The sequence below is a fragment of the Symphalangus syndactylus genome, chromosome 11, assembly GCF_028878055.3.
Source record: "Symphalangus syndactylus isolate Jambi chromosome 11, NHGRI_mSymSyn1-v2.1_pri, whole genome shotgun sequence".
NCBI classification, from domain to species: Eukaryota; Metazoa; Chordata; class Mammalia; order Primates; family Hylobatidae; genus Symphalangus; species Symphalangus syndactylus.
Genome location: NC_072433.2, coordinates 13149336 through 13177053, shown reverse-complemented (window position 1 = coordinate 13177053; position 27718 = coordinate 13149336). Strand labels below are relative to the sequence as shown.

At 39.1% G+C, this 27718-nt stretch overlaps 1 protein-coding gene across 23 annotated transcripts in view; it reads right to left on the bottom strand.

Moving 5' to 3' along the window:
- NCOA2 (nuclear receptor coactivator 2) overlaps positions 1-27718 on the bottom strand; it is a 298236-nt gene that overhangs the window by 42861 nt on the left and 227657 nt on the right. For all 23 annotated transcript variants that reach the window (XM_055232966.2, XM_063612651.1, XM_055232952.2 and 20 more), the window contains 7 exons: positions 23452-23555; positions 18898-19075; positions 15286-15474; positions 12180-12281; positions 11409-11552; positions 8198-8345; positions 4681-5950 (listed from right to left, as the gene is read on the bottom strand). In XM_055232966.2, coding sequence (XP_055088941.1) covers positions 4681-5950; positions 8198-8345; positions 11409-11552; positions 12180-12281; positions 15286-15474; positions 18898-19075; positions 23452-23555 — 2135 coding nt within the window. The remainder of the gene's footprint in view (positions 1-4680; positions 5951-8197; positions 8346-11408; positions 11553-12179; positions 12282-15285; positions 15475-18897; positions 19076-23451; positions 23556-27718) is intronic.

Below are 27718 nucleotides of genomic sequence, written 5' to 3'. Positions count from 1 at the left end.
AGAACAGTCTAGACTCACATTTTTCCTTTTTTTTTTTTTGGAGACAAGGTCTCACTCTGTCACCCAGGCTGGAGTGCAATGGTGTAATCTAGGCTCACTGCAACCTCCGCCTCCCAGGTTCAAGCAATTCTCCTGCCTCAGCCTCCCCAATAGCTGGAACTACAGGTGTGCACAACCACACCTGGCTCATTTTCGTATTTTTAGTAGAAATGGGGTTTCACCATTTTGGCCAGGCTGGTCTTGAACTCCCAACCTCAGATGATCTGCCTGCCTTGGCTTCCCAAAGTGTTGGGATTACAGTTGTGAGCCACCGCGCCCGGCCCAAATACATTTTTCTTAAGAAAGCCATTCAGGATCTTCTTAGTATCAAAAGGAACTAGTTCTATGAAGGCTTATAACTATGAACACTATTTGAATTCATTCAAGCTTAGCATCTGAAAAATGCATTATGAAGTTTTCCCCACTAGAGATAATATTGCTTTGCCTGTGTTTATTCCTTGTCAATTTATGGAGTACACATTTAACATTAATTGTCATAAGTTCACTTTACATGTTCTTCTTCAAGGAGATAAAGTTCAGAATATCTATACCCTTCAGGTTAACAATAACATTTGATGACTACAGAATTTTTTTCTGTATTCATGTAAGCTTTGGAAGGAATAAATTTGATTACATTAAGTTTCTGTTAAAAAATTTTCTCCCCTCAATTTTTGTAGGCTTTAATTCTCATCAAAAGTTCTTCTAGTCTCTATCCACTTTGTTAGGCACAATTTCTTTACAAGACAAAAAGATTAATGCCTTCTTTTAAAATGCTTTGCCAAGATACTTCAAAGTTTTGCTTAGGCATCTATTTGAATGCTCAAATTAGCCACATCAATTTGAGTTGTTAGTTTAAACTATTTCAGGCAGAAAATGAGTCAGAAAGATTTTTATAAAAGTTCTACAAAATGAAAATCAGACTTGATTTCTTTAATTTTTCATTTTTCTGGTTTTAAGATTTTTTCATGTCAAATCAACTTGTTCTCTGCAGGAAATATAAAAAGCACAAGCATTTAAACAACATCAGTATTCTAATAAATTACAAGGCATCTCTTCGAAATATTTTAAATAAAAAGTATAATTTTACCATATTTGCCTAACACAAAGTTGTTAGGAAATGGTAATACAATTCTACCACATCTGGAGAGAAATTTTCAGGACGCTATCAGTTTAAAATATGGTTTGCCTTTCTAATGGAGTCAAATACCAAGAAGAAATTCTTTTTAGACTATTTCCAAACCCTTATCATACGTGTCTCAGCAGCATTAGAAAGGACCCAGTAGTTAAGTATCAACCATGTTCCACTGTGTAAATAAGCATGTAACTTAAAAGTCTGTAAACATATTGGAAATTTTTCTGTTACTGTTTCCTGTTGGTTAGGAAATGCTGTAGAAACAAATGTTTAACCACTATCCCCAGTAAAAAATGCTATTTTGGGTATAACAGCACCATCGAAGTACTTCCTGTTCTTAATAAGTTAGTAATAGGTTAAACACACACTCAGTCAATGGCTCTTTTCTGAATCAAAATAACAAGACAGTTAACTGTGCAATTCAGACTAATAGTTTTATCTCACTAAACAACGTATTGTATTCCCTTGAAATGAAAGAAAAGTCTTCAATAAGTTTGTACAGCAATCAATAGGAGATACAATTAACTCGTATTTGGAAATAGTGAAGGTGAGCAAGAGGTGAAAGAATCATTGTTTTTTTAAGTAAGTCATTCTAACTTTGATCTAAATATAGGTAATGCACACTTCCTGTGGTAACTTTTCAAGCTGCAATGTTTTTGATGTTAAAATTGCTCTAAAGCAGTACTTCTGGTGGAGTTTTACGTGAGAGTAAAGGGAGGGCAAGACCAGAGACTGGATTTCATTAAGAAAAATATACTTACTATATGTGCCTCTGTGTGTGTGCACATGCATGTGTGCCTGTGTACACTGCTTTTTGATTCACCCAAAAAAACAGATCTGTGCTGATTATACTCTGGACTTTATGTTTCCTAGGTGAGACAATTTTTATCAGAAAAACATTTCTCCTAAATAAATAATCTGAAACTGCAAGTGACTCAAAGACTTTTTAAAAAACTCCTCTTTTGTCAGTTTCTTGTCTGAAGTTAGCGCAATCACATGAATAAATACAGAAATACCAAAGAGTGGCCCCTTTCCTTGACCCTCTAAGTCCCTAGGGCCTCAGATCAGGCCTGGGATAGAAATAAACTGTTTACACAGGGAAGGCCTGGCCACATTAGACACTAAGCTAAGGGAGACCATCTTGCCCTCCAGCATGTGTCAAGAGACCGGAGTGTCACTGTCTGTGCCTGCCACTCTGGACTGCCACTAGCTGTGTAGGTTCTAATCTAGTACACCTCAAAAGATTAAAACACTTACAGGTGTTAATATGGTTTTACATTTCACTTTATTCAAGACATTGCTATTAATTTTCTGCTGAGACACCCGTTTCCCCCATTTAATGATTTTACAGTGTTATCGAATAGCTGCTAATAGAACCTTGCACTAACATGTAAGTTTAAGGATTAATCACCCAAGATGTTTATGTAATTTGGCTCTGCCTCTCTTGTGAAGGACATGAAGGTTTGAAAAATTGTTTCTGACCTTTAGGAATGGTAGCAGCTGTCGAGACATCAAAGTGAAAGAAATAAGGAAGCCAAGTGCTTAGAAGCCTAGATGGAGCCCAGCTAGAAGAGCAAGTGTGGCCTTGGCTTCCCTGAGGATGGCTCTGAAGCCCAGACCTGCCTCTGGGTTAGCTCTACCGACTCAGCAGAGCTCCAGGGTACAGCAAGGGGTGTGCTTTTCCTCTCTCCATCTACTGAAGACACTGACACATGAAATATCCTCTTGCAAAACAAATTTCAAGGACAAACCTTGAGCCATTTAAAGTAGGAAGGCCCTCTTGGCTTCTTCACTTCTTAACCAATCATGACCCAAGAACAGATAAGAAGTACAGGGAATATTCAGGGACTAGAGAAAAGTGATGGCTAGGGTGATGTCTTGGATCATTGACTCCCCAGGAAACCTCTCATGCCAAGTCACTGTGGCGGTTAATAACCCATGTTTTCTTTAAATGGGTTTTTATTTTTTGAGACAGGGTCTCAATCTATTGCCTAGGCCGGAGTGCAGTGGTGCAATGAGAGCTCACTGCAACCTCCAACTCCTGGGCTCAAGCAGCCTCAGCCTCCTGAGTAGCTGAGACTAAGGTGCATGCCACCACACCTAGCTAATTTTTTATGTTTTCTAGAGATGGGGTTTCATCATGCTGCCCAGGCTGGTCTTGAACTCCTGTCCTCAAGCAGTCCTCCACCTTGGCCTCCCAAAGTGTTGGGATTAGAAGCATGAGCCACTTCACCCAGTCTGTTTTTGTTTTTTTAATAAAGAAAAATAGCTTACTTTTTCCCTGTGATGTCATTATCTCCTTAGAGGATTATCAAGAATGATTTGGGGTGGAAGGTTGAAGAGATGTTGGTCAAAAGATGCAAATTTCAGTTAGCCAGGAAGAGTAAGTTCAAGAGATCTATTGTACAACACTGTGGCTACAGTTAGTAACAATGTATTATATGCCTGAAAATCACTAATAGATTTTAAGTGTTTGTATCCCCAAAAGTATGTGAGGTAATGTATTTGTTAATTAGCTTGATCTAGCCATTCCAGGATATGTCTTTCAAAACAACATGTTGTATACCATAAATATATACAATTTTAATTTGTCAAGTATAAATAAGAATTATTTTGAATATCACTTAAGGTATCCTGGATTTCTTCAGGGAATTTATTTTTCAGACAAGAAGAGCACATAATGCAGCCTATTATTCTAGTTTTGAATTTACATACCATGGCTCAGAATGTACTAATATCAGTTCAACTTTTCTTTCTCCTTTCTACTGTCCCTTTCCCTCTTAAATATTTTTTATACCAGTGGTCTAAGAAATTCTTTTGCATTAATCAGAAGTTTAGTTAAGAATAAAGAGAGGTAGAACGACCTTCATTGGGTTTCAAAACCAGTTAAACTCTGATCTTAAAAAGAGAGAAAGGTAAATAAGAAATAATTCAATTACGTCTGTTCTGACAAAGCCCAGTTTCAAGGAAGTGATTATCTCCAATTCAGGCAGCTTCTATAACAGAGGTCAGCAAACTACCACCAGCCTGTGGGCTAAATCTTGTTTTTGTATGAGCTAAGAATGAATTTACATTTTTTAATGGTTAAAAACATTTTAAATATTTTGTGACACATGATAATTCCATGAAATTCAAATTTCAGTGTCTATAAGCAATGTTTTATCGGAGTAAAGTCATATTCAAGTTTGTTTACACAGTGTCCATGGCTGCTCTTGCACTACAGTGGTAGATTTGAATGGCTGTAACAGAGACTATATGGCCTGCAAAGCCTAAAATACTTACATTTGGTCCTCACAAAAAAAGGCCTGCCCACCTATGTTCTATAACAATGTCACTCTTTTCTAGGAGAGTATTTGAAACACACAGCTTCAGTGAGAGTTTCAAGATAAGAACAACAAAGGAGAAAGCTTATTTTTATCCAATCACCTGAGACTTCAAAATGCCCCTATGGAGAAAATCCTTGATGGATACAGATTAGTACACCTGTGAGAAGACGTGATAAAACTTACCTGGTCACCAGGCTCAAAGCTCATCTCCTCCTTCTCAGTTTTCATTGCTATTAATTTTGTGTTACTGGCAGGATCTGTCTTACTATCCAGTCGCTCAAGTTTGGGGGTTATTTCTGGTAAACCAATATCTTTAGTATCATCTTTATCTAGCAAATAGCGAAGTAGTGCATTCTCTTTCTTCTTGGGGCTCACCGGCTCTTGTTTAATAGTCACTTCTGATCCAGGAGCTGTGCTGCTGGACTCCTGGCTCAGGTCTTTGCCTGTGGCTTCTGCTGTTAACTTGGCCAAGTCCACAGGGGAACTGCTGTCCTGCAAGAGCCTGTGCAAAATTTTATGCTTCTCCTTGAGCGAGGTTCCATGTGTAGACCCAGAACCAGGCAAGCTACCTGTGGAGTCTTTGTTTGTATCCGACAAAGAGCTGGCTAAGGGCGAGGGCTCCATCTGATCAGATTTGGTGGTCAGCAGCTGCAGGAGTTTGGTCTGCCCTTTGCTGTCATGCAGTCTGCTCTGTCCGTCAGCTCTCTCACTGCTCACGGCCGGGGGCAGGTTGGGGTCATTTGTTTCCTTTTGCTCTCCAGGATGGCAGCTGCTCTCTGCTTGTCCAGTTGTACCTTCAGAGGGCTCCCCATATAGTCCAAAACAGTCTTTTGAGTCCAAGCTTCCCATCTTGCTGAGTGGGGGAGGATTCATATTAACTGGGGAGTTTTGCAAATTGCCCATTTTTAGGTCTGGTGAAGCCAACGATGACCCTAATGAGACCCCGTGCCCCTCGCTGAGGGCCTGAAGTGCATTGAGGGAGCTGTTGGTATAACTATGGCTATTTCCTGTGCTGCTGCAAACTCCCACAGGGGAATGCAAGCTTCCTGCAGGGGAAAACTGACTGGGTGGGATTCGAGGGCTGCCAGCCACTCCAGGGCTCATGCGATGCCTTGGTGAAAGCATGGAGGTGGGCTGTCCTGGATTCATGCCAGGGCTGCTTTGTGAGGGGCTGTTCATTTTGAGTGCATAGTTACTACCCTGAGGAGTGGTTGCTTGCATGCCTGACACATGGTTCATTCCCCCAGAACCACCAAACCTGCCCATGGGCATGCCCATTTGTTCCTTTGGGCCATTTATGGGAAAATTTATATTGCTACTGAGGGTCATGTCCTGACCTGGGTTCCCACTGCACAGGGCCTGATGGGCAGGGCTGTTAGAGCTAATTGGATTCAGTGGCTTCCCCATCGTTTGTCCAGTCAGATCCGGATTCATCACACACACATTCTGCTCTCTGTATAATGAGAAAAGAAAGAAATGTAAGATAAAACGAAAAATACTTAGCAAGTTGTTGTTAATTTTTAAAAATGAGATGGCCTCTTCACCTTAAAAGAACAGGCTACATTTTAAGGATAGATAATACTTTGTTGAAATCATCTGCAATTATTGACAAGACTGAACATGTACAGTGTTGGACCAAGAGGGATGTTTTTCAGGCAACTCATTAAGATGTCTGGTTTTACAGAGGGGGTGTGTTTAAATTTGACTACTACTGTATTTAAGTTGCATTTACTAGACAAGACATTAACAGGGTTCCAATTACATAATACATCTTTCTCATGAGTAGTTGAGAGCTTGTACTGTCTTAAAGAAATGAGTAGAGCTGTCTTCAGTTTTTTTTTCCAGAGATTATAATTCCTAATAGACACATCTGTAAGCCCAGAGCTCTGATATTTACTACTTGGCTCAATATAAACATGCTTAGAGGAAAACAACTTGCCCCTAACTGTTAAGAGAAACTCTGCCAGTTCTAGAACTAATAGTTACTAAAACTGTTTAGAATTAGATCACCTTGTTTAACAGATTTCCACTCACCTCTCCTCACCCCACACCCCTCCAAGTCAGAGCAAGACCTCAGAGCCAACAGCATGGGAAGGGAAGTTCAGAGTGACTTTAGTTTGTGATCTTATTCTTCTACTTCTGGATAACTCCATTCCATCTCCTTACTAATGACTAAAAGCAGGCTTTCTGAGCAAGATGATTTTGCAAGTTCTATGAGCTTTAATTTACAGCCTTGGCAGTCACTTTTGAGTTACCAAATGTGTTCACAAATCCAAATAAAACAGGGTTCACAAATTGTCAAACATCAGCTTTTGGTTAGGTGGGTGAAATTCGCCACATCTGTAATCACTTTCAAATTGTTTCAGTTTGAGGTTAGATTTATTAACAGTTGGCAAACAGAGTTGCCTGATTTTTTTACTCCTAAATAGACAGTGAATTGAGAAATGTGATAAAATGGAACTCCTCAGCCAGAGCAACGTTATATATTTACTGATAGGACCTCATAAAGTTTTTCACAGCATAAGCATATTTAGATAACTAATGAAATTTAATCATTTTCCTAAATATGTGCTGTAAGACAATATGGTTTATGACATTTATTTAAAATTCAACATTCAATTTCTTTATCTTCACTTTTTTATGAAAATGTTTATTATCCTTCAATTTAAGGTCTAATGTTGAGAAGTTAATTTGAACCTGAGAAAATCTAAAATATTATTTGTAAATATATACATAGAAAGTTCTAGATTTAGGCTGGGCGTGGTAGCCCACACCTGTAATCCCAGCAATCTGGGAGGCCAAGGTGGAAGGATCACTCCAGGCTGGCACATGCCTGTAATCACAGCTCCTCAGGAGGCTGAGGCACAAGTATTGCCTGAAACCAAGAGGCAGAGGTTGCAGTGAGCTGAGATCGTGCCACTGCACTCCAGTCTGGGAGATGGAGCAAGACTCTGACTCAAAAAAAAAAAAAAAAAAAAAAAGAAGTTCTACATTTAAACACACAGGAGCAGAAATCATACTAGTGACATCAATATTCCTGCCCTGCATTTGTTGCTACTGGGAGCTGATCAATAAATTTCCCTTTTTCAATGTAATGGGCAATCACGTCTAAGCAAACTTAGTGCTAGCCTTGTGTTCTTCCAGCTGGGTTTTACAATTCACTAGTGTTAAGGCTAAAATTCAAAGTAGAGTCCTACTTTGCCAGTACAGTTGTTCTTTGGTTATATGGGGGACTGGTTCTAGCCTCCACCCTGCCCCCACGCCGCAGATACTAAAATCCATGGATGCTCCAGACCCTGATATAAAATGGAATAATTTTTGCATATAACCTACACACATCCTCCTATATACTTTAAATCATTTCTAGAAATAATTTCCTATAATACTTAATACAGTGTAAATATAGTTATAATACAAATAATACAGTATAACATTATATATACTTTTCTCCCCCCAAATATTTTGCATCTGTGGTTGGTTGACTCCTGGGATGCAGAAGCCATGGATACAGAGGGCCAATTATATTATGAATTGTCTTTTAGCCGACAGCTAATAACAATTTAATTTTATATTTTACATTACTGGGATTGATGAGAAGAAATGTCTAACAAAATCCTCACAGCTCTAAAATGATTGGCTGCTTTTGTAATATCTCCTCTTAACTTGGAAATGGAAAATGACTTCTTAGAACTAGGATTACCTGTGAAGCATATGTAAAGATATTACAAGTTGAGGTTCATTAGTAGTCTGAGAACGGATGAGTTTGCTCTTCGTTTGTGCAGCAACAAGAGTGCCATCAGACAAGGAAAAACGATAGATTTGACTGAATGCCAGTCCTTGTCTCAGTACTGCAGGCAAGCAACGAAACAGAAGGCATGTTTAGAAAAAAAAATTGAGGGGTCGGGAGGACAAGACATAATAAGAGTAATCAACTTCATTAAGTTTCGTAATAGTTTCCCACCAGCATGTTAAAGGGTTATAAGTAATACTTTATGAGATTAAAACATAACATTTTAAAAGCACATTTACTTTTCACTCAAAATACCAGTAACCTCAATTATCTGTTTTTCTTATGAAAAGGAGTAAGAGCCTGAACCCTCAAACTGTGTTCTTAAAATCTTTATTATTATGGCAAAACAGTGTAAACCATTTAACAGCTCGAACAAGCTTTACAATGATTTGCTTAAAATGGTAGAAAACAACACAATGTATAAACAGGGTATCTCTTACGTATAAAATATGACTTTAATTTCCTTGTAAAACTAATACAAATATGAAAATAAAATTTATGACATTTAATATGTTCTCTGAATATTCATCTAGAAGTTACGTACTGTTCAATCCATCATCTCACACACTACTCTCCCCCAGTCCCGTTTCTCACTGTGTAAGAAGTATTATTTACGTGGTTAGGACAACAGGAAGTAAAAGATAATCAGAAGAATCTATTCAGAGAAAAAAAAGCTAAACAAAACCGAAACAATAAAAGTGCAAATCTTAGCGACACTGGAATTGGTTTAACTTTCAGATAAGGGGTCAAGTGTTTCCATTTTCAAGACAATAACAAAATATAACACAAATCAACTAGGTTAATATACTTTCTCTTAAAATAATTGAGATTTATCTTTTAAAGCTACTATGTTTTATAACTGTCTTATACCACCTATTAAAAAAGAACATTTCAATTCAGTTTAAAAAAAAAAGACATATAATTTAGTTCCTCTTAAACCATTTTAACAAGGCTACTATGTTGCTACCACATAATCCTCAGCACAAATTTTGTGGGTTGAATAGTTACCCCTAAAGCAACCATGTGTATTCACCATGCCACAAAATTGCCACGAGAGAGAGAGAGAGAGAGAGAGAGAGAGAGAGATGCTGACATATAATGTGGATTCTAATTTCTTGGTAAAATTTCACTTTAAGCAATTTGTCTAATGACTCCTCTCTGCAGTTTCAGTTAGATACTACATTTAGGTTTCACTTTCTGCCATCAATTGTTGCACAATGTTAGTCTGAAGTGGCAGTACTGAAAATGAATTACTGAACATGTGAGTATCTTGCTTTGCACAATGTTTCTAAAAGATGACATAAATGTAATTTTTTATAGTAAGACTTATATTTCCAATGGCTTATAATTTCAGAATTTTACCTGACCTTGGCTGTGATCCCTAAAGATTTTCATTTCCTCTTGGTCTACATCCAACACCTCTGAAAAGTAGGTATCTGTGAGCACGCACCTGAACACATTTAGGAAGTGCCTCCATTTAAACAACGCTTTGCAGTAGATTTCTATTCAATGTAACTTAACTGATCATCCCTGATCTTACCTATTTCAAAAGTTTGAAATGTCTATACGGGGTTTCCTTCTAGTGGGTCCCATCTGTTTAAATCTAGTGCAGTGCCTGGTTCATCTGTGTAAATCCTTTTGTAAGGAATAACATTGTCAAAGAATTAAACTCAGGACCCAAGGATGCTGAACATGTTTGCTTGTGCCAGTTTCTTAGTTTTTGTTACTACTATTCTTTCTATTTTAAACCAGATGTAATGAAATAGTAGGTTAAATATTGATTTCTGTCAATGTAGCATCATTATTTCCTTGTATTCTTTCAAACTTAAAGAAAAATGCTGGAAGACACAAGTTGTTGGATTATGCACTTATTTCTAAAAAATAGGATGAATAGGATGAAAAGAATGAATAAGATGAGGAAAAAATAAGGGCATGGAAGAGACAGGTCATTTATTAAGATTTTTGCTTTTTTATAAGTGATCTAAAAAGCATAAAGTTTAAACATACCAGCACTATTGGTAAAGTGCCAGATGCATGTTAGGTGGATGATGAGAAACTCAAACTCCATTTTCAATAACTAGTTACAATTTTTTTCTGCAAGGATGTGGACAACTGTTGAAGCTGAGTTACAAGCTGCACTGCACTGCACTGCACGAGCCCCTCATGTGCAGCATGGCCCAGCTGACAGTGCATGTGGAGCCCTGGCCAACCGCACTGCTGGGACACAGAGAGAAGGACAGTCTCCCTCCCCAAATTAGCACATACTAAGGCAAAAGAAGTTTTTTTTTTTTTTTTTTTTTTTTGGGTTCCTACCTCTTTAACAGAAAACAACAATGCACTTGAGAAAAAGTGATTCTTTGGGAAGACCTTCGGAAGCAGCATGACAGTAACCAAAATAAGCTCAGATGGACGTCCTGCACTGACATTCAATGCTAGAGAGTCAATCATTTCATCTGCCTCAACCTCCTCGTCCCCTTGTCCAGAGTGAGAGACGTGATGTCCACATCACAGGCTTGCTGTGAGGGCCAGTGAGAGAAGGCAAAAGGGATAATGCCACACAAAGACCAGGTGCTCAATAAGGGCTGCTGTTATTACTAAAGTCTTGGGCTCAGTTCCAGCTGTCCTATTGCTTAAGTCTGTGAGCTGAGAAAAGTCGTGTCAACTTTTGGGCCCTCTAGAAACACCTGGATAGTCTTTGTTGGTTACCACCTTGAAGAATGGCTTGGGGTCCCCCTGTTACCTCCACCAGGGGTTCATTCACTCTCCAAAATTCCACTTACTCTTATATTCAGATTCTAACTGAATCGTTAATATTTCTTTTAATTAGATGGTACTTATAATCTTGTCATACATCTAGAAGCCCCTGGATCAAAGAAAATGATCTCTTTCTTCCTCCTTTTGCCTGCCTCTGTGACACTATCATCTCCTGTTCTACTTTCGTCACTCTTCTGTCCTATAGGTTCTCCTGTTAAATTTTCCTTCAGATGGCAACATCTGGGCCAGATGAGACAGCTCACGAGAACAGTCACCAGCTCTGTTCCCAAGGTGAACTCCAGGAATCATTGAGAGAAAGCTCCCACAGGAAGCAATAATTTAAGAAAAATCATTTAGAGATGCTTACCTTCATGATGATGCCTCTTAGCATAGGACACAGATTCTCCTTCATGCTGCGCATGGAACTTCTGAATGCACCTTCTTACCAGGTCCTCCCAGCCTGGTTTCATGGCTGCTCTCATGGTGCTGGTATCCAGAGAAGTGATCTTGCCTATTAAGTAACAGCAGGCATTATACCTACGTGTTGATCTACTCTTTATGGAAATAATTTTTTTTTTTTTTTTTTTTTTTTTTTTTTTTTTTTTTGAGACAGAGCCTCACTCTATTGTCCAGGCTGGAGTGCAGTGGTGCAATCTCAGCTCACTGCAACCTCCACCTCCTGGGTTCAGACGACTCTTGTGCGTCAGATGCCGAAGTAGCTGGGATTACAGGCGTGCACCACCACATTTGGCTAATTTTTGTATTTTTAATACAGATGAGGTTTTGCCACGTTGGCGAGGTTGGCTTTGAACTCCTGACCTCAAGTGATCCTCCTGCCTCAGCCTCCCAAAGTGTTGGGGTTACAGGTGTGAGCCACCATGCCCAGCCAGAAACAATTAAATTTTAACAAGATTTAAATGTATTTATTTAAACTAGGTAACATAAGTACATGGACCAAAAGGGTATACAGTGAGAGCCAGTGGCTCTCTCTCCAGTCCTCCAACTCCTTGACATTTCTACTGCAGCAGCAATTGCTAGTACTAGCATCCTTACAGTCTTCTAAATACACTCCTTGCATTCCCAAATATGTAAGTATTCTAAAATGATTCCTTTGATCTTCTTTGGAGGGGAAACTTACCTTGGAGATCCTGGCGAGTAGTAAAACTTTCTGATGAGGGAAGAACTGGTCTTTCCTTCATGGGAACTCTTCTTGCCACACAAATCAAGCAGGACTGCAAATCTTAAACCACACATGTTTACATTTATCATATTGGGCTTTTCTAGTGATTCAAACAAACCCAAGTGTATTTATGACAGCACAGCCTGTCATAAAAAAAGCAGTTAAGGGAGACAGTGATGGAACACTATGTACCTGAGCTTCTTACTGGTTTTATTCTCTTCATGAAAGTGGCAGGTGGGTAAGGGAGATGGAGGGTGGCTGAGTAAGGAGAGCTGGGGAGCAAAGGATAAACTGCCGAGGCCCCACGATACATGTGATGGAAATACATCCACTACACTAAAGCGTTAATAATCTGAAACCCTCTCTCCAGCAGTAGAAAAAAAAATGAAATCCTTTCTTTTTAAATGGCTGATAGAAAACCAGGTTAATTTGTAATGAAGTACAAAAATGATGAAAACTAAAATCTGATACTCTTGTTTTGTCAAGGATTTGCTTCTTGAGTTTTAGGGTTCAGGAAAACTAGGTACACCTTATGCCGAACTAAGTAAATTCTACAATGTCAATATGCAATTTAAAGCAAAGAATATAAACTGGTCTAGACGCAGATTCAGAGAACGACTCCCACAATACCTAGAAAATGCAGCGTGCACCAAAACAGCTGCATTATAGTTCAGAATCTTGGCTGTGGACGGTTTCTCACACAGCCAATTCTAATCACTTATTCCTCACCTTGCTTCAACTGTTTTATGCATCAGGGTTCATTTCTGGAGGAAAGGGAAAAGTTTTATTCATCTTTGTAACATGCAGAGCACTCTGCACAGCCCTTTCAATTTAAAAAACACTGAACAAATGCTGTTGTCAAAAAACTTAAGTAATCCCTTCATGTCTTCTTTTATCACTGATTTATGATTGTTTACCTCTAAATTTGAGAATTTCTTGAATTTGACAAGGAGTTTATTATTTATCTTTGCTCCTGCTGCTACCCTATCTAAAATATCAGGCTGCCTCAATTTCCCCCTCCACAGGTATTCATGCTCTAAGGCGGAGGTCCTCTACAATCACTACTTCACTAACTACTATAGAACCCCACACTGCCTCCTTGGACAGATTTTTTCTTTCTCAACTTTTACAGAAATTTTAGTATATAGTTTGTAACTTGGCTGTTCCTGAATTGCTCTATTGTAGTCTTCTAAAATTGTTTCATGTATTATTTCTTCAACAAGACTGAAATATCCAGTAATAGCTGGTATCACAAAATTAAAATGCAATTACAGTCCTCAACAAAATAACAACTAAATTTTTGGGCACTATGAGATAAACACCTTTCTAGCTACTGTATGGGTTATTAACTCATTTAATCCTCTTAACAGCTCTATGACACACGTAGTAGCATTATTTCCATTTTACAGACAAAAAGATCAAAGTACAAAGTTTAAGTAACTTGTCCAATGTCACACAAACCTTCGGCAAAGCCAGGATTAGAATCTGAGCATGTCATGGCTCAGAAATCCTGTGCTTATGCTATACTGTGTTAACTTAACATAGAACGTAGTTTTAAATGTACAAAAAATGTTTATAAAGCACAAAGTAATAAATTAGCTCAGCTATTCCTTTTTTATATTGCCTTGGAATATTATCACAGATGGATAAATTAGCAGCACTTACTCTGTCACATAAAACAGAATAAAATCATTTGACGTAGGCAAAAAACTTAATTTTGAAATACTATGTGTTTATTATCTTTAACAGCTCTAATATTTCCTTCTCAATAAAATTTAAATTTTAAAATACGCATTAAATAACTAGCATTCAATGCCAACCACAGTTCAGCATATTCATTTAAACCTTATTACATTCTGATACTGGTATTGGTGACTTCACTTGATAATAAACTGATTCTCAGAAAGGCCAAGGATTCTGTCCAAAGTCCCAGAGCTGCGAGCAGCTGAATTAGGAGTTGGCCTGTCTGATTATGTAGCCGGGGATGTTTTCAGCCACAAGTGGTCCTCAGCTCTTTCCCTTCTGCTCCCCACGCACAATGCACTCTTCAACACTGCCCTGTATTAGAGTGACACTCAGCTGTGTGGACGGCTTGGTTAGTGGGCTCAGGAGGTGGACGCTACACCAGCACATCTTTATGGCAAACAGCCTATTAAGCTTAGAGTCTAAAGCCCCCTCCATTCCTCACTCCTGTCTCTATCCTCTCTTTAGTACCATTGTATTTTATCAATTCTGGGCCCAGCAGCCATGGATAGGCTACATGGATTCCATCAACCCCTTGAACGTATATTTAAAACGTTGTTTTAACTGTGTGCATTTTTCTTTTTTCTTTTCTGAGATGGAGTCTTACTCTGTCGCCCAGGCTGGAGTGCAATGGCGCGATCTTGGCTCACTGCAACCTCCGCCTCGCAGGTTCAAGTGATTCTCCTGCCTCAGCCTCCTGAGTAGCTGGGATTACAGGCACATGCCAGCCACCACGCCCGGCTACTTTTTGTACTTTTAGTAGAGACGGGGTTTCACCATGTTGGCCAGGATGGTCTCGATCTCCTGACCTCGTGATCCACCCGCCTCAGTCTCCCAAAGTGCTGGGATTACAGGCGTGAGCCACCGTGCCAGGACAACTGTGCGTTTTTCTAGGGCTGTGACATACAGCTTGCACTACACGTTCAAAGAGCCTAGGATCCCCCAAAAGTGTGATCACTAATACAGTTATACTAGTACAGTAGCCACTAACCACATATGGCTATTCAAATGCAAATTTAATAAAAATTAAAACTCCAGCCCCCTAGCTGCACTACTGACATTTCAAGTGCTCACCAGCCACACGTGGCTAGTGGCTGCCACACCAGACGCTGAAGATATGTCACTTCTACCATTGCAGATAATTCTGTTGGACAGTGCTGTTCTGAAGACTTAAAAATTTCCATCACAAAACAGTACAATTGAAAAGAACAAAGATACTGCCTCCTCACTTTTCTTTGGGTGACCACTAATTAAAGTGTGAAGGAAGTAGCACAGGAATAAATACACAGACACAGAAAACACCCTAGGGATTCTGTCCCACCTTCTCCTTCTTCTTTGATGGACTTTGGTTGAGAGACAGCGAAGCACTGCATAGTTTCATACTTCTGATGAGCTTCCTGGTTATCATGACCCTCCTCTTCTGAATCAGGTAAAGGTTTTACCAGCATCCGACAATTGAAGGTATGGCTGTTCCGCCTCGGAGGTTCGCCGGACCAAGATCCCCCGTTTACTGAGCAAGGCAAAAGTAATCCAGTTTTACAAAGAAACAAACATCAGATTCATTGCCTCTGAATTATTAAAATGATATAGGAAAAATATGATTATTTCATCTTTATGTACTACTTTTATACTTGTCTAAATACTTTCTTAATCTAGAGGAGGAAAAATCTGTACCATTTTTACAACTTGGGAATATCTTGGGATTTTCTTTTTTTTTTTTTTTCCTTTTATTATACTTCAAGTTCTGGGATACATGTGGAATCTTGGGATTTTCAAAACATTTTCTACACTACTTCTTTACCCTGACTCCTTCCCTTCAAGTCCAGTCCTGGATTATTTGTTACTACAATACTATAGTTTTCTACTTTTGCATCTTCCTAACTGATTTCTTAGAAATTTAGTTCAATCTACTTGCATTCCAATTTTAGATAAGTCAGCCCTGCTCAAAATTCTATGAGTGGCACCAAATGTAGTGCACGTTAAATTCTTTCAGAGGACTTAGACTTGATGTAGTCTGGAGGATGAAGTCCATTAACACAGACTCTCACTAACCAGCTCCACTGCACCCATCTAACGGGATCTTCCACATTCCCCTGCACAAGCCTCCCCATGCTCTACCATACTGGGCCCTCATGGATGTCCTTGCTCCTGCTGTCACCCTATCTGACATATCAGGCGGCCTCAGTTTCTCTCTCCATAGGTACTCATGCTCTAAGGCTGAGGTCCTCTACAATCAATACTTTATAACTACTCCCCCATACTGCCTCCTCGGGCAGATTTTTCTTTTCTCAAATTTTACAGAAAGTTTAGTGTATAGTTTATAACTTTGTTTTTCCTAAGTTGTTCAGTGGTAGTCTTTCTAAATTGTTTCATGTACATTTCTTCAATAAGACTGAAAATCCTTGAAAATACAGTGCTAATGTCATTTCTTTTCAAGTTAACTACTTCAGACATCTATTTGAGTATTAAAACTAAAAAAAGTATATATTTAAGAAAGAGACAATGAAAGAGAGGAAACACATCAATTATTTTTGAAATGCATTAGAGATAACAATGAAAGAAATAAAACAATGACTGATTTTGAGAATTAAAGGGTGTTTATGGATTTTACCAGGTTAACTTCCTCATTTGACACATAAAAAATCTGATGTCCAAAGACATGTTCAACTACTAGAAAAGCTGGAATCAGAACTAATCCTAATTCTCATTTTGGTGTTCTTTTCTATTTGATTCCTTATGCTTTATCTAAAAATACTGGGGACAGTAGGACAATAGAACAGGGGATCAAAAAAGGGTGAGTCATAAGAAAATTAATATATTCTCCAGTCATCAGCTAGAGAAAATGGAGAAGGACACGTAGGTGTTAACAGTGAATCCAATGGCCCATGAATGGCCCAGTGAACCCAAAGAGCCCGTGGTCACTGGGCTGTAGAATGAGAAAGGAAACAAACCCTCGAAAGGAAAAAGTTAGCTGTAAGAAATTTTTTGAAAATTACAGAAAAACCCATAACTAGCTTTTTATGTCTTTGCAGACATTTGGGAAGTTTATTTCAGCATCAGCATTTTATTTTATTATTATTACTTTTTTGAGACAGAGTCTCTGTCACCAAGGCTGGAGTGCAGTGGCGTGATCTTGGCTCACTGCAATCTCCACCTCCTGGGCTCAAGGGATTCTCATGCCTCAGCCTCTGGAGAAGCTGGGATTACAGGCACGAGCCACCACACCCGGCTAATGTTTTGTATTTTTAGTGGAGGCAGGGTTTTTGCCATGTTGGCCAGGCTGGTCTTGAACTCCTGACCTCAAGTGATCCACCAGCCTTGGCCTCCCAAAGTGGTGGGATTACACAGGTCAGCCACTGAGCCCAGCCAGTATCAGCATTTTAAAAAGCTTATTTACAAAATAAAGACTACACAGAGTAGTCAACTGAAGAGAAAGAGTTCTTATTAAGTCAGATTAATAAGTTGAAAGTTAAAAGGATACAATATACAGTAAGGCAAAGAGCTCTTTAGACAAGTGAATTAATAATAGTGAATTAATAAGTAGAGGTCTTTTAAGGAAGTCATAAAACTACTGAAGAGATCTGAAAGTATTAGTTACTTGAAATAAGAAATCCCATTTTCTGAATTTACTAGAGAATATAATAAAGGAATCCTACACAAGTATTCATACATTTTGTATTACTGTTGTAGTCACTTTGAACAAAGAATTATCACATAAAGGAAAAGCTAGTCCGAATGAAATTTGAAAAGGACCTTTTCCTACTTATTATAACAATAAGACCAGCTAGTATAAACAATCTTAAGAACAGAAATACTTGCCAACTCAGGATTTGACCTTATTTTGCACTTCTTTCAATCCGTGAAGATGTTCTTAGCATTATCAGTTTGAGAATATTAAAAAAAGAATCACTTAGTGAGTGGGAACAGCAGTACTCTAGAGCGGCAGCTAAGGTGGGCCCACGCTGTGAATCACCCACTGCACAGTGTGTCCTTAATCATCACGTACTCGGACGACATCTCCAAAATAAGATGAAGTCAGGAAATTCGAGACAGGGAGAGTGGGCTAAGGCAGCGGCAACTGGTGATCACACCTACAGGGCCCACCGGAGAGTCTGCGAGACGCAAGAGCCCATTCAGGGCTTGGGCTATAGCATCTGAACCTCTCCATCTGCCACTTGTTCCTTAACATTTTATTTTTAGAATGTGTATACACCTATAATACGCTTCATGTGCAGGACTCAAAATACGTTCAATCTCAAACTTCTCATGACCTTTGACTTTTCAGATGGTCATGGAGAAAATGGACAAAACAAAGTTGGCTAGCATGGAACAGGGTGAGGCAATGTGTCACCTTAAATAACAATCTCTGCATTATAGCACAAAGGATAGATGCTCAAGGGGATGGATACCCCATCTCCATGATGTGATTATTTCATACTGCATGTCTGTATCAAAACACCTCATGTACCCCATAAATATATACACCTACTATGTACCCACAAAAATAAAAAATAATTAAAAAAACACAACAATCTTAATGAAAATAGTTGCCATATAAGTTGAATCATTTTCATGAATCTGAATCAATTTCTGTTCATTTATCATGAGGTAATTACTGCCAAGCAAAATAATCATCATCATCATCATCATCACTTCTTGGCCTTCTGGCTAAGAAGCAATGATTTCCACATACGTCAAATATAGGATGGAAAATGATCACTCATTTGAGATCAGTATCTGAAGATGCCCCCTTTTCCATGACTTTCAAGCTTAAACACACAAGCATCTGTAAAAAACTACCCAGTCACTCTCATCCCCATCTGATATAATATAGTTTTATTTGATCCACTTCAACCAAGACACTGTGTGTATGAGGCGGGGCAAGTGGGGGTGAGGGGGGCTAGGGAGGGAGACCCAGCAGACAGTCATTTACCTATAGACTTTGGCAGCAGGTTTTTGACAAATTCCGTGTGGTCCCCAACATGCAAGATGCTATATACACTTTTGTTCATCAGCTCTTCTTGGTTATACCTTAGATACTGTGTCACATTCTCTGACACAAACACAACGTTGCCTTCCAGGTTCACTACAAAGAAGAACCCATCAAGGGCCTAGGGGACAAAGTACAAATTGTGTTAGAAAGGATGCAACATAACATCACATGCAATTGTTAAGAAGGGAATGATCCCTTTAAAGGAAACACAATTCACACATGGATAGAAAAGAGATCTTTCTCAGCCCTCTCCCAGTTTTCAGGAACAATTAACACATTTTCTCTTGGTGAAATAGAAATCATTCCATCTTAGTAAGTGGGAGAGAGAGCCTAGATTAGGGTTTCTTGTCACAAACTAAACGACCAACACTAACTCCATTAATTTATCAGGAGATAATTACTGTGAAGTAAAAGTGTACAGACATCTGTATTTTCAAAATGAGACTGACATACTCCACCGGGCCAAGAACAACTTTTATGTCACCAACCTAATGCAAGGTAATTTTGATCTACAGTTTGTCATGTTATACAATGAGAGAATGGGGTCATTAAAAAATTTTTCCCCAGTTTAAGGATAATTACCAGGAAAACCTTCCCAAATTTTACCACCTAGCTGTCACGGATTACATGAAAAACATCACAGATAATTTCAGACCTTTAAAGAAACGTCAATCCTTTATTACCCGGTGTATATGCGAAAGGGTCTCAGAAGTGTCTCTGATGTGGTAAACTCACCTTCATGGGGACCTCAGCATTGCCCTGACCTTAGAAGGGCACTAATTATGCCAAATTATTCTATGTTACTTGTTCTCCAGATTAAGATTCAAGTTCCTAAATTACCCAAATAACAGTAGCATGCTTCCGGTAATGAGTTCACAGCCTCACTTTTTGTTGTCATCCCAATGGAGGTGAGGGAAGAAGATAAAGAATCTAGGATCATTTCAGGAAGTTGAGATAATAATAGTGGCTGTGGAGCATGTTCACTGTGCCTTACAAGTACCTCCTGGAAGGAATCTTTTATCTTTCCCAATTTATAGAGGAGGAAACAGGCTCAAAGAGGTTAAAGTCTCAGAACTAGTCAGTGGTAGTAGAGCTTGAATGTGAATCCAGAAGGATCCAATTCCAAAGCTCATGCTTTGATGACCATTCAGAACAGTCCTCTACTCTAATATTCATTCACCCCTAATCTACTTCCCATCATGTTTACCTTGGTGATGGAAATGTTCGGGGTTTAGTGAGTTTATCCTGGTTACATTACCCCATTTTTCTCTTTTTGATTCTTGCTTATCAAAGCTCTGTTTTACGGCTCAGGTGAGTGATCAGGACTGAAAGCTTTACATTGATTCATCATACCTGGGACCAGGGCCGTGGGGTCTAGTCAGTTTAGGCTGCTCAGTTTCTTTATGATATGTGTTTATCACAATTTTATGTTTTTTGGAGACAAGGTCTTGCTCTGCACCCAGCCTAGAGTACAGTGGCACAATCATAGCTCACTGCAGCCTTGAACTCCTAGGCTCAAGCTATTCTCCCACCTCAGCCTCCTGAGTAGCTAGGATCACAGATATGCACCACCACACCCAGATATTTTTTATTTTTTGACACAGTCTCACTCTGTTGCATAGGCTGGGGTGCAGTGGCATGATCATGGCTCACTGCAGCCTTCACCTCCTGGGCCCAAGTGATCCTCCCACCTCAGCCTACCAAGTAGCTGGAACTACAGGCATGTACCATCATGCTTGACTAATTTTTTTATTTTTGTAATGATGGGGTCTCCCTATGTTGCTCAAGCTGGTCTTGAACTCCCGGGTCCAAGTGATCCTCCTTGTCTCAGCCTCACAAAGGGGTGAAATTACAGGCATGAGCCAGTGTGCCAGGCTTTTTAAATTTTCTGTAGAGAAAGGAACTCACTATGTTGCCCAGGCTGGTCTCAAACTCTCGGCCTCAAGTGATCCTCCCACCACTCTGTAATCCCAAAGTGCTGGGATTATAGGCATGAGCCACTATGCCCAGCATGTTTATTACTATTTTTAACATGAATGTCACATGTATATACGCATACAACAATGAATTTGGTGGATGGGGCCTAAAGTGTTTACTTTTTCCCTAGTTTGTTTTTTCCTTAAGTTATTCAACAGGCTCCTGTTTTATGAGCTATCTTTGAATATATTTCATCTTTAATTCTATTTTAATCACAAAACTAAGTGCTCTCTCAAATTAGAAATGACCATAAGGCACCAGAGAAAGGTTCACTCATTTGGTTTTTAAGATTTTCTTAAAACATTCTATCAGGTTTTCTCAATTGTATGAACCACATGCAGGACAAAGCAAGACTACATGTAAATAAATAGCCTTTCATAATACATGGTACTAACCTTGAGAACTGTGTGCAAGTGTGTGCACTCAGGAAGTTAGGTGATAAGTTACATGCCCAGTGTCCCTTTTCAACTCACTGCTTTGGATACACCCTTTGATAGGGATTTTCATAATCATATTACCTATGGTTCATTTTTAAAAATACATGTTGCTTCCTACTGCTTATACCACAGTAAAAAGACTGACTTGAGGTATAATAAAATTGAAAAATGAAATTGTTTCATCTCATAAAGCTGTGTTTTTTTTAAGGCTCACTATGATATGCTCTGATGAAAAAAGCTGACATTTGGTTTTGTTGCCTAGCAACCACTATGCTATGATGTAAGCATGAGTGTGCATCTATGCCTAGGAACAGCTCTATGAGAACATGTTCTCTCTGTTTAAGTGATTACACGTAAACAGGGACAAAAATTTAAATTAAAACCATAAGTCACTAGATTTAATAATAACCTAACACATTTAACACTCAAGTCCTGCTACACAGGTTCTTGATCAATGCACTAAATTCTCAGAAGACTATTTTGAATGACAAAAATGTTGGTTTGATTTTATGACATTAGGTCTACCGACATCTAGCAATCTGATTTCTACAATTAATGAACTCAGTCTCAAAGGGCTTGAGTCCCAGCTCTGTGGTTATTCCCAGCATTTTTATTTAGAAGTCTCAAAAGTCTTCCCAGGAGTTTCCACTCTAATGTTTCCCCCACCCCAAGATACAATGAATAAACACATGTATAGGGAAATTTCCCAATTGTAATAATTTAGTTAACATAATTTTCAAATTAGTTTTTAATTTGTAATTCAAACATTTTTCTAAAGGAAATTATCCACTTTCTTTCTTTTAATTCTAAATGGTCCACCTAGTTATAGTTTTCATAATCTGCTTCTAAGAACCCAGAGAGAAGTGGCACTCTCTGGCCTTCCACTGCCTTGTTGACTACGGAAAACGGGGTTAAGTGTGTTTTTGCTTTTCTCCTGGAAGGTGAGGCTGAATGTTTTCAAGCCAGTGATTCTAGAGGAGATAAGCAAGGGCCAACACTGGGACATTTCAAGCCTTTTGGCCAGCAGGTCCAGCCCCAGGAAATGAAGTTTGTCATTTCTAAATACAAAGACTGGGTCAGATGATCTTAGAGTCTTTATTGTGTGCCCCCTCCGCCCTGCCGTAAATTTTCATAGAATTAGATTTTCTAAAAATAAAAATCCCTTTAAGCATCAACTGAAAAAAAGAGATAAGGGGGACTATTGGTTATCTTTGTTTTAAAAATCCTAATTGTTGTCTGCTGCAGCAAGCTAGCTGATTCTACAATGGCAGTGCTGCAAAGCTTCTGGCCATGCAGTCTTTTCAACCTCATCATATCATCAGCCAAGCAAATTATCCTGAGAACTGACATAATTTATGTCTCAGGGTTCCTCTGTTTCTTGTTATATATTCACTGACATTTTTTTTTCTCATCTTACCATAACCTACATCTTGAATTTTAATTTTGGAACAGGTACAGCAAAGCACTTGGCGTTTAGTACTAGTTAATAAAATAGAAAAACTGTACTTTACAAATTGTAGACATTAGCTGGTCATAAAGCTTCCTGAAGTTAATAAAGAACAGGTAGTTAAGACCAACCTTATGCTTCTCTTAAAAGTTCCTTTTGCCTATTATTTCAGTTTTCTTCCTTATGAGATAAATAAGCTAGTTTGAAACAGCATAAATAGAAAGCATAAAGCTCCTCCTTGGTCCTCATATTTTAACCTGTTTGTATAGGCATTTGTACATGACATGTACAAAATCTAAGAATTTTGAGAACATTTCAAGCTAAAATACAACACAGAATTTAGTAGGACTTGTGAATACAGTTTCTCAAATAAATGCTCAACTGGCAATTACAACTTGTCAATGTCTACTCTAATCTAGTTAATTTAACTCTGTGTTAATTTCAAACACACATATACTGGCAGCAGGAGCCAAAACATACATAGAGACACACAGGCATATCAGCAAGCTCAAGAGGTCCATAGTACTAGTACTAGTGTAGATTCTCCTTAAATTATATTCACCTGAAATTAAATGTAATACTGTGAAGATTAACAAGATTTTAAAATACAGCACTAAAATGAAGATGTGCTACCTCAAGCATCATAGGCCCCAGCGCATCCTTGTCGATGACACCCTGCCCTGTAGAGGATACATCTGACTTCTGCACTTCATCTATGTTGGCAGCTGCTGCTTTCTCTGCAATAAACATAAGTGTGAATTAAATGGCAGTGCTATTTCAAGGACAGAGTGACACAGAAATGTTTTTATTGTAATGATTTTAAAAAATCCCTAGTGGGATCAGATGCAGCTACAAAAGAGTTAGAGTACACCCCTGTTGCCCCTAAATGGGAGAAACTGCTGGAAGCAGAAGCCAGAACATTAACTTTTTACCTCTAGAACCTGTGGCTTGGATCCCCTTTCAGGCTGCTCAGAAAATGAGTTTTGAGGTTTCATGATAGTCCCCGACAGGCATTTTTTTCTAGATTATGAAACTGCTATATTCTATGGCACAATTAATTTCTACTCAGGAGATTCCCCAAACTAGGATAAAGGAAGGTCTGTTGTTCAGAATTCGGCAGCATAATCACAGATAGATTTGCACACATTTGAAGAAGTAACAAGGACTCCTAAACTACTATGGCTGCCCCCATGAGACACTCTGCAATGTCTGCCTGGACTCTTACTGTTCCACTTCTGCTTATATTCCCATTTAAAGTGGCCAGGAAGATGTGGTCCCTGACTTGTTCAAAGTGCTTCTCCATCTAAGAGGTCAGAAGCACCCTTCCAGGCACTTGGGGAATTTCAATGGCTGCCCTTTGATCTAGCAAAAAGGCACGTAGTGTGTGCTCCTGGATGGAAACGTGCAAGGCAAATTTCAGGCTCATGAAGACAGGAAGGCCCTGCAAGACATTTCATCATAGAATGAGAATGTTTTGTGAAAAAGCTCCCCGAGAAAAAAGATGCACACTTATCAACATATGTGGTAAAGTAGTTATTTCAAGAACACTAAAAAAAGTTTACAGCATAACAGATACATATCAACAACTTGCTAGAAAACAACACAAAACGTGACAATTATTTGTACTTGAATAAATTATATCCTGTTTACACTGCATGTTATCATTGTAATTAAACGTAGAAATAGAAAACTGTAAATCAATTTAGTACTAAGAATTAACCTGCTTTCAGAACCTTAATAATTTTTGTCAAAAATATTTTATGCAGTATGTTGAAAATCTGTAAAGCCTAATTTATGGCTGGGAACCTAGAAAACAATTAGGAATTATGTGGGTCCCCCCAATCTTGCCATTCCCATGACAAAGCTTTCACAGAGGGGAAGATGACCTGTGCAGTTCAAGCTCAAACTCAGCCACTGAGAAGTATGACTCCAAGCAACTTGCTTCAATTTACCCGTCTCCCGTATATCATGGACTGAGCCAAAGTAAATGGGATGATATGTGAAACACTCTTTAAAAATACAAAGAAGTTTACAAATGTATCTTAATACTAGCATATCTATATTGATTAGTTCTTCCTTGAGTTCCAAACGTAGTAATTTCTTTGCAGAGCTTATCATAAGCAGATTGTATCTGCTTTATCAACTCTAATATATTCCTGATTCACCTCTGTAGATCGAAAAAATTGTGACTGCCTATAGAGATATGACTTGTCTGGTAGCCTTCATAACTCAATATTGGCAGATTTGTCAGTCCTTGCTTCGTTTCTGGCTTTGCTGTCTTCCCAAGCTCCTCACTGCTGGGTCCTGTACATTTGTTCTGTCTGCAGGCTTGCTCTCATCCCAATTCCTCAGCCAGTCCCTTCTGAGGCAGCAAATATCTCAGGGTCTCCAGCCACAGGATTGGCTTGGCCAATTATTGCATGTGACCGCCCCCACCCCCTTTTCCTGGAATCTTTTTCATTGCCAAATATACTCACAGTAAAATGAATGTGCACTGGGGCATACTTTTTAATTTTTTTGGCGGTTCACTCTGTAAGAATGTTGATTTATCTTCAAGATCTGCTCACTTTTCTACTCACCAGTACAGGAACAGGATTCGCACTGCTACCTGCTGCTTCATCTAATTTTCAAGGGCCATCTCGCTATGGGAGCTATGCTGGATTTTCCTTGAGCACCTCCACCCACACCACACTCTGTGGGGACTTCTTGGATGTGGACAGGGTGTGCACCTCCCTTAACAGTCCTTGTTGTAGAGGCCCCAGTGTGCCTCAGACCTAAGGATCCCTATGTTTCATGAATACTAAATCGCAAGGCCCATATAAAACAGGTCATAATTTATGTGGTCCTACTGCATTCTTACTTCTTTACTGTCTTCAGTGTTGCAGCAGTCCATGTGCAGGAGCAACGTGCTGACATCCCACAGACTGAGTGATCTGCAGCCCTTCTTCGCCTAACTATTCACAGGGGTTGCATCATCCCATCAGGGGTCACATTCTCCCATCTTTCAGTAGCAGCAGTGATTCTCAAAATGCAATGGTAAACATGAGAAGACAGTCTCCCTGGAGGGGGGTCTATCAGAATGTGCAGTGGGAACACACAGACAGCTTGAAAGGTCTGCTTTGCTGAGATTCTGCTACATCTTCCCTGGAGGATATCCCTATTCTCCTGCCTCCTACAGTGTGACACACACAGTCCACAAAAGAGTAGGCTACCCCACTTGAAGGTAAGCTTTTTGAACTGTGTCTGGATCCTCAATAGCACCGTCCCTATTTCAGACCAGGTTTTCACTGCATCTATGGGGGCTGACTGAGAGGCCAGACCCACCACCAGCACTTCCTCCCAGAAGCATGGGAGCAAGTAGGATCGAGGGTGTGTGGAAAGAGAAAGTAATTTTCCCCTTTTGCCTCACTGGACCTCCAGGGTACAGGAGGAGGATAGAATAGGTGGACAGGGTCAAGTAATATGGGAAAGGGTTTCCTAAAATGGTCTTAAATAACAATCTTATCTTGCTATAGTCAAGAAGTTTCAAGGCATCTCATATTCTCTCAGGATCCCAAGTCCTATTATTCTCTCAGGATCCAAGTCCTATTTTACTCTTTTTAAGAATGAATTTAGTTTAGGTTAATGTTGGGGGAGAGAGGGAGAGGAAACAACAGCTGCCCAATCACAAAGGCAACCCTGTGCCTATTGCTGATCACTAGAAAACATCAGGCTATTTGGCACATGAGATTCTGATATCACAATAGTAATGAATTATTGTTTTCCATAGTATCTATACTAATGCTGCATTTTTGGGCAAAATAAATACAAAATAATGATGTTTGTGATAGTAACCCATTTCTAGGCCTCTTAAAGACAGTAAGTAGGCCATGTGAGATGTTTATATTATCAGGGTATGATAATCTTTCTGAGGATCTGAATTCAGCCATCAACATTCTGTGTGATACAAAAACCTTACACTTAGATAACTCAATCAGACAGGTTCCTCAACACTGGTAAGTTTCATGCCTGGGTATTCTAAATTCTAGCAATGTGCTCAGGCAAAGAATTTTAGACTTTTGTCAGAGGTTATGTAGAATCAGGATCTAATATGTACAGTATTTTATTTTTAGGAATTTATAGATCAGATATAATTTGGGGTAAGGGCCTACAATTTATATTGGGAGACGATTTAGATCTTACAAAACATGCGTTTGAGGAACAACTGGAGGAAAGCCTGTATAAAAATAATTATTACCCTGAAACATTATTTATAAATGCAAAACATGCTGTTTTATTCTTTAAAATATTCAACTGATAAATATTTAAGAGGAAGAAAGCAGCAGATAACACCAGTAATGGAGAATGAGTGGCCTATGTGAGCCCACATGAGGGAATGGAACAGTGACACTGGGATGGGCAGAGTAGCCTATGTCTGTGTGTCTGGTCTGTGGCCTGCACTGTCTGTGCAGGGGAAGCAAAGTGAAAAATCCTCGTCCGCTGAGAGCTCACCCTCTGTCCAGGAGGGCAAAACTATACAACCCAACCAAATGAGCACAACATAGGACTAAACAGCGAGCCCTCGGTTCAAAAAAGGGATGGAAATGGCTGGACATAGCTGAAAGTATTTCACATTTGTTGTAACTGAATTGGATTCTGCAGGATATGCAAAGTGGACAGCAAGAAAACAGGTGGGGACGGATGTGTGGCTGGCATCGGGCCACTACAAAATCTCAGCCTGGTTTGAAAGCCCATGGTAAGGAACACGGGCGAAACATTGATCTAAGCTGGAACTCTAGCAATCTCAGACAGAAAATAAAACAACAAAGGGGTTCACAAGATCAGTCTAAACTTATATTAGCGGAAACTGTGATTTGAAAGAAAATTCCAAATGAGTCTATAGGTTAATTGCAAGAGAAGC